General features: G+C 35.8%; 2 protein-coding genes across 2 annotated transcripts; both read right to left on the reverse strand.

Moving 5' to 3' along the window:
* Nucleotides 1-4,963: 4,963 nt before the first annotated feature.
* On the reverse strand, nt 4,964-6,631 carry LOC145274908 (formate--tetrahydrofolate ligase-like). Its single transcript, XM_080127508.1, has one exon. The coding sequence runs from the start codon at nt 6,629-6,631 to the stop codon at nt 4,964-4,966; it is 1,668 nt and encodes a 555-aa protein (XP_079983634.1).
* Nucleotides 6,632-7,360: 729 nt separating this feature from the next.
* Nucleotides 7,361-8,005, reverse strand: LOC145274909 (N-acetyl-D-glucosamine kinase-like). Its single transcript, XM_080127510.1, has one exon. It carries the CDS (start codon nt 8,003-8,005, stop codon nt 7,361-7,363), a length of 645 nt encoding a protein of 214 aa, XP_079983636.1.
* Between the last annotated feature and the right edge of the window lie 204 nt (nt 8,006-8,209).

An 8,209-nucleotide genomic window follows, 5' to 3' on the forward strand; every position in this document is an offset into this window, starting at 1 on the left:
TAACAATTGGTTTTGATTTTAGGACTTCTAAATCATTTTTCAATTGTTCTCTTAAGATGGCACGAATGAAGTCACTAAAGTTTGTGTATGGGATACCATAACGTTGAAACTGAAGTTGCTCTGCAGATATGGTTGCATCTCGTAATGCTGAGGGAACAATTTGATCGCCGCTTGATAATCTTCTTGGCTTGGCAATAAATTTTCTTCCACGCCAGCGGATATGAATTTTTGATAATCTAACTCGAGATTCACTGATAAAATCAAAAACACCATTGCCAATGACAGTTCCTTTTGAGAGTTCTTTGTAAAAGAGTTTAGCAGGGGCACCTTGTGGCATTTTAAGCAAGAAGTCTTCACGATAAAAGGCTCGAGTAAAGCTGACTCGTATTTTCATAAGTTGTTGATCGGGATCATACGCCGGTCGACCATCAATACTCAGTGGAAATAAAATGGTTTCACCTAAAACTTTTTTTGTTGTTCTAATGGCAATATCACGAATTTGCTTGTTTACTAATGTGCGACTATCACGTTGGTTTTGCCGTAGTATAGCAATTTTTTTGTTTCTTTCATCAACTTTTTTACGGTAATTAACAATTTGTTTGTTAATGCGTGGACCATAAATACGAGCGGCACGATTAACAAAGACAAGTTGACTTTCGAAAGGATCTTTTCGTAGATTGCTCAATGAGGGTAATTGAGGTTTAGGGATTAATGGTAGACTGAGTACTCTCTGCCTATCTTTATAAAGCCTTGAAACTCGCTTTCGAATATCATCCCATGGCTTGTAGGTAAATCCACTGCTTGCCCAAATTTGAATATCTTGATTACCCCCACCAACAACTAAGATCCAATTTCTATTGGATACATATTCCAATGATTTTGAACGCAAGTAAGGAATGGTAAGGGACTGAAGGCTCGCCCATTAGGGAAAGACCAAATACGGATTCTATCATCTAAAGAGGAACTGATTAGCCAATATCCATCATCGGAGAAGACAGTTTTTACTACATCATCTGTATGTCCTCGTAAGATTTTGTATAGCGATCCTTTATTTAGATCCCATATTCTAATGGTGTTGTCACGGCTGGCTGTCACCACATATTTTTCATTAGGTGAAAAGTTAACGTTATTGACTACGGCTCGGTGTCCAGGTAGGCTGACTTCTAGTGAGTAAAAACGAGTTTCCCAAATTTGAACGGTATAGTTAACATCATTTGAGGAGATGCCCGATGAGGCAAGCCTTAAGCCATCTCCGGAGAACTTGAGAGTGTTAACTCTGAGAATATCATCAATACTATAAAGTTGTTTCCCTGTTACTGTATCCCAAATAAAGATGTTACCACCAGTATCTGCAGAGGCGATACGAGAACCATCTTCAGATACTGTCATGGCACTGATGCTTCGTGAGTGTTGTAAGATAGCAATATTAAACCCAGTTTCTTGTTGCCAAATTCTGATAGTATTGTCCTCATGGACCGAGATGATTGTTCCCCCATCTGGAGTTAGGGCAATTTCCCGACCAACAGAATCAAGTTCCCAGCTGCGAATAAGCGATAAACTATCAAGATCCCAAATATTGATTTGTGCACCGATTGAAGCCATAAATGCTCCGTTTCTTGAAACTCCTATGTCATGAATTACCTCATCAGCAATTTGCACATTGATTAAGGGTTGATTGGTATCCCTCCACGCGGATACATCTTTGGAATTTTTCCAACGGCTTAGTGATATGCCTGGGATAACAAATGTTCCTAAATTTTTTCTAGCTCTATTTGAAGCACTGCGGATAAAACCGGAGGATTCTTGGGCACGAACGGTGATTTCTTTATTGGTTTTATTGGTGTTTTTTGGTTTATTGCTACTGACTTTGTTAGTGCTTTTGTCTTCTTTAGAGATTAGGGACTTTAAGTCATCAAATTTAGAACTTATATATCCACAACCGCTGATTACCGAACTAAGGATAAGAAGCAATAAAATATTGCGTAATTGTTGAAATAAGTTTTTTCTCATTGTGTCTTAATTCTTTTGATGTATCAATACAAATGCACCTGTTCAAGTGCGTCATAAACATGACGTTAGTATTTTTTAACGTATCGTTTGATTTAATTCTGTAACCTGTTTTTTTAACTTTATTTAATAGCCTTTAAGAACCAGTAGTCATGGGATATCCCGTGTATATTTCTGACTAGCTACACCCTTCTAACGTACTATTATAAGTTAAAAGTCTTTAAAAAAAGATGTTTTTATGTATTTTTTGCCATTTATCAAAGAAAATTAAAGTAATTTATCAAAAGATAGAGGTTTTCTATCTTATTTAATTAAGTTTTTTTATAATATACTCTACAATTTTCCTTTGTTTAGATGGTTTAAATTAAATGATGTATGAATGATGTATGAAGCATAATTTCCTTAACTATATTCCTGTTATTTGTATCAGATTGGTAGCTAAAATTCCGGCTAAATTCATGTATGGTTTAGCATGGGTAGGTGCTAAGTTAGTAGCGCTTTCTAAATTGAATATAAAATATAAGACGAAATTAAATTTAAAAATTGCTTTTCCAGAGCTTCAAGAGGCGGTATTAAATCGTCATTTATTTCAGGCTATGCATCACTTGTTGTATAGTGCCTATGAAATTTCTAGGGTATGGTGTAGTCCTTTAAAAAAATTAAAACAACAAATTTTAACCGTACATGGAGAAGAGATATTAAAAATGCATCTTGATAACAATAGACCGGTTATTCTACTTTGTCCGCACTTAGGATGTTGGGAGATGGTTGGATATTGGGTGAACTCTATTGGCTATAACATATCCATACTTTATAAGCCTATGTCCAATCCTTGTTTAGATGATTTTATGATTCAAGCACGAGCTAAGGGAGGTAATGAGATTGTTCCAGTTACCGCTAAAGGAGTAAAAAAAATCTATCAAGATTTAAAAAACAAAAAAATGGTGGGTATTCTTCCGGATCAAGTGCCGCAAGAAGAATCAAGTTATATGATGAGTCCTTTTTTTTCAGAGGATGCAGCAACAATGACATTGATACACACGCTATGTAGTAGGACGAATTCATCAGTCGTTTTTATTACGGCGGTGCGTGAATCTTATAAAGGATTTCATATCCATATTCAATCAGGAGAAGAGATAATTGATTCAGATGTGCGTCAATCAACAATGAAAATGAATAAAGGCATAGAAAAATTAATTGAAATTGCTCCAGATCAATATCAATGGTCATATAGTAGATACCGCTATAATCCATCAGTTGATTATAAACAGGGGATGATAAAGAACTCTTGTGTTGTTAAAAAATAGATATTTTGATGAAAAAAATTATTTTATTATTGGTAGCCATTACAGTAAGTGCATGCTCACAACAGAATAATTACCACAATGTGGTATGGAAAGATTTTACTAATCAGGAAGTGAGGTTAAAAGCCTATAAGGGGCGTTGGGTAGTGGTGAATTATTGGGCAACATGGTGTAAACCTTGTATAAAAGAGATGCCCATTTTACAAACTTATTATGAACAATTCTCTCCGAATGTTGTGATAATAGGTGCCAATATTGAGTATGGTGATGGTTTTGTTTCTGAGCAGGCAATTGTTCAATTTACACACAAGCTTAATCTAACCTTTCCAATTGTTAAGGCTAATCTAAATTTAGATAAGACTTCTTTGGGAAAAATCAAAGCTTTGCCTACGACGAGCATTATTAATCCCAAAGGAGAGATTGTTTATACTCATATAGGGGAAATTAATCGCTCAATATTAGATCAACATATCATATTATCCCAATGAAGTTTATAAATAAGCCGAATAAACGAGTCAAAACTACAGATGGGCAAGTTACTTATTTATCACGTTCTAACGCTGTGGTTGGAGAGGTGTTTCTTTATTCAATTTGTGATCGGCAATGGTATGTATTGCTTGGTAAACGTGGTACAGGAGTTCCTGATTTTCAAGGTTATTGGGGATTTCCTTGTGGATATTTAGATTGGGATGAACGTTTGGGAGAGGCAGTGATTCGTGAAATATGGGAGGAAACCGGACTGTTGATAAATGATTCAAGCCTGCAAGTTCATATAGAAAAATCATACAATATTTTTAAGCATGAAGATCAGATGCCAACTTTTTGGCAAGTTATCGATGATCCAAAAAGTGGTATCAAGCAAAATATTAGCTTTCATTATGGATTTTTGTTGCGTTGGAGTGCAGAAATATTGCCTAAACTCACCATAGATAATGCTTTTGATAATGAGGCAGAAAGTGCCAATTGGATAAGAATGGAAGAGGCGTTGGAAAAAAAATTGGCATTTAATCATAACCAGCGATTAGAAGAGATTTTACATACTCAGAAATTATTATTCGATGAAATGGAGATACAGAAGTAGATATGCAAAAGTATCATGTTTAAGTTCAGAAATATTTTATGCTTATGGTGGACGTAGTTTTTCTATTTGGAACGCTGAAAGTTTGAATTTAGTATGGGATAGTGGTGATAAATTCTCCTCTCTCATTGCTCACTATTAACCAGAACGTTTTAATTGGGATGGTCGTAGAATTGATAAACGTAGTGGCAACAAAGGTGGTGAGCCAGAGGCAATTGCTGTTGGAAAAATTGGTAATGAGTATTATGCTTTTATTGATCTTGAGTGACAATAAAGTGTATTGTTAGTGTACAACATATTTGATCCTAAAAATCCCCGATTTGTTGATTATCATAATACAGCTGGGGAAAAGAACTTTTCACCAGAAGGAATTGTATTTGTGTCAGCTGAAGATTTGCCTAATAAAAAGTCTTCATTAATGGTGAGTTATGAGTATGCCCCAAGTGATCAGCAACCACAAGCAACGGTTATTTATCAAATAAACATCAAAGAGTAATTAATTACATGTGCAAGAGCCAAGGACATTGCCTTGGCTCTTCTATTATTAAAGGCAGCAAAGCTACTGTTCTTGAGATTAGAATAGTCCTTCTATTTCCCCATTATCATTAAAACAAATTTTCTCAGCTGATGGTGTTCTAGGTAAGCCGGGCATGGTCATAATGCTACCACATATAGCAACAATAAACCCAGCCCCAGCAGAGAGTCTTACTTCTCTTACTTCAATAATATGATCGCTAGGAGCACCAATTAATGCCTCATTTGTGGAAAAGCTATAAGGAGTTTTTGCCATACAGATAGGCAGATCCCCATATCCTTGTTCTTCCCATTCCTTGAGTTGAGATTTTACTGCAGAAAATGTTTGCACATCTTTGGCACCATAAAGGCTTGTGCTGATTTGGGTGATTTTATCCAGTAGTGGTTGTTTGTAATCATAGAGTTGTTTAAAGCTATTTTCTTGATCACAAAGTTTTACTACGGATTCTGCTAAATCTGTAATGCCATCTGATCCTTTCCCCCAATGTTCAGCAACAAAGCTTCCAACACCATGCTCACGACTTGTGAATGCTTGAATGGTTGCTAATTCTTCATCGGTATCAGTGACAAATATATTAATTGCCACAGCGATAGGTAAGCCAAATTTTTTGATATTTTTTATGTGTCGATCAAGATTGCTCAATCCTTTTTTTAACGCTTCCACATTGGGTTCAGTAAGATTGTTTTTAGCAATGCCTCCATGCATTTTTAATGCTCGAACAGTTGCTACTAGCACAACAGCAGAAGGTTTTAAATCTCCATAATGACATTTAATGTCAAAGAATTTTTCTGCACCAAGATCTGCGCCAAACCCTGCTTCTGTTACAACATAGTCGGTAAGTTTTAGGGCAGATTTTGTTGCCATCATTGAGTTGCATCCATGGGCGATATTGGCAAAGGGACCACCGTGAATAAAGGCAGGATTATTTTCTAAGGTTTGTACTAAGTTTGGTGAAATGGCATCTTTTAATAATACGCTCATTGCCCCAGTAACTTTCAATTGTTTGGCTGTAATAAGCTTGCCATCTTTACTAAAACCAATCACGATGTTTCCTAGGCGTTCTTGTAAACCTTTCATATCGTTAGCAAGACATAGTATTGCCATAATCTCTGATGCAACAGTAATGTCAAATCCAGATTCACGAGGATAGCCGTGGGCAGTACCACCCATGGCAATGACGTTATTACGTAGTGCACGATCATTCATATCTAAAACACGTTTCCATTGAATGCGACGTATATCTAAATTTAATGCATTTCCCCAGTGAATATGATTGTCAAGTGTTGCAGAGAGTAGATTGTGTGCAGAGGTAATTGCATGAAAGTCCCCAGTAAAATGTAGGTTAATATCTTCCATTGGTATAACTTGAGCATATCCTCCTCCGGCTGCTCCCCCTTTGACTCCAAAACAGGGTCCTAAGGATGGTTCTCTTAGGCACACCATGGCTTTTTTTCCAATACGATTAAGACCATCTCCTAAGCCAACAGTAGTGGTGGTTTTGCCTTCACCAGCAGGTGTTGGACTAATGGCTGAAACAAGAATGAGCTTGCTTTTTTTATTAGGAAGTGATTGTAGGTAATCTAAGTTGATTTTTGCTTTAGTGTGACCATAGGGTTCAAGATATTTTTCTTCAATACCTAATTTGTTAAGTGCAACATCTTTAATGGGCAGTATGTTGGCTTTTCTTGCGATTTCTATATCGGACATAATGTTAAAAAAATTATTTTAAGTTGCAGTAAGAGATCTTAAAATAAAAAAACAATAATTTAAAAATTTTTCTTATTTTTTTTCATCTTTTTTTATGCAAAAATCCCAGTACATAATAAAAAAGGCAACATTGTTGCCTTTTTTACATAATGATCATAGCCTTAAAGGCTAGTCATCGATCAATCAATTAGTTAACAGAGAAATGTACAACACATAGAGTCTCTTCTGGCTCATCTACTGTGCTGATAACCACTCTCCAGTCTCCTTTGTGAAAATAAGGATCAAGATTCTTAGAACTCCATGTACGCCATCCACCACTGACGCCAATGCGTAGACTAACGTTAGCTTGTTCGCTCCATTCATCATCAACTTTTTGTTGCCAGCTGTGTATTAAGCGAGTATCTTCATTGTTGCTAACACGATTCCACAAATAGATTTTATTAACCGAATCAGAATTTACAGAAGCAGGGCTTTCTTCATTGCCACATGCTTGAGTTTCAGAGATTGATCCGGAAGGATTACGTTCTACAATGTCTTCTGCAAGTACGGCCTCACGAATTTCAGTAGAAGCAAAAATAGGCGTAGATAACAACAGGGCGAATGTTATAAAGATTAATTTTTTCATTTTGTTAAATTTCTTAGTTTTATTAAATAAATTACCTCAAGTACAATTACTAATAATTATAATACACATTACAAAAGAAATTATTTATAAGGTGTTTAAACTTGCTAAATATTTGCATGTGTCATTAAGAGTGAACCAAAAATACCTGATGAATCGCCAAGTTCATTTTGTACAATTTGAATGTTGAGTTTTTCTTGTTGGAAATGCCTTGCAATGGCTTTTTTTCCTTCTGTGTAGAGTAGGGGGATTTTTGAAACACCACCGCCAAGCACAATAATGTCAGGGTCAAACGTATAAATAAAGTTAGCAAACCCTTGACCAAAGTAGATAAAGTATTTTTCAAATGTTGTTAGTGCTTGTGCTTCTTTATGTAGATAGCGTTGGTAAATTTCAGGGGTTTTAATTCCTGTTTCATGTGGATTATATTGTTGATAGATTCGTTCAATCGCTGTTCCAGATAAGTAGTTCTCAATACAACCTTTATTACCACACCAACAGGGAATACCATTGTAATCAATACTAGTGTGTCCAAGTTCAGCAGCGTAACCATTTTTTCCAGTATGGATTTTTTGGTGGGTAATGAATCCTCCTCCTAATCCTGTACCAATAATAACCCCTAATACATTACTATATCCTTTTCCAGCTCCCAATATAGCTTCTGATAGGGTAAAACAATTGGCATCATTTTGTATATCAATGGGCAAGTTAAGTAACGAGCGTAAATCTTTTTGCAAAGGTTTACCATTCATTACAGTAAGATTGCAATTTCTTACTAAATTAGTTTGAGGGTTAATTGATCCAGGGATTCCCATGCCAATAGTTTGAATGCTTTCATGTGCTAGGGAAAGACATTCATTGGTGAGGTGATGAATTTGTGCAAGTAAACCTCTATAGCCATTTTTTTTATTACAAGGCTCTCGTTTTCTGTGAATGATATTAAGAGGGTTATCTTT

Source organism: Euprymna scolopes, unplaced genomic scaffold, assembly GCF_053919585.1.
Source record: "Euprymna scolopes isolate OS-2025 unplaced genomic scaffold, ASM5391958v1 sca51, whole genome shotgun sequence".
Taxonomy (NCBI): Eukaryota; Metazoa; Mollusca; class Cephalopoda; order Sepiida; family Sepiolidae; genus Euprymna; species Euprymna scolopes.

What these genes read in the sequence shown, in the direction of transcription:
- LOC145274908 (XM_080127508.1), bottom strand. Translation starts at nt 6,631, where the DNA reads ATGTCCGATATAGAAATCGCAAGAAAAGCCAACATACTGCCCATTAAA.
- LOC145274909 (XM_080127510.1), bottom strand. Translation starts at nt 8,005, where the DNA reads ATGAATGGTAAACCTTTGCAAAAAGATTTACGCTCGTTACTTAACTTG.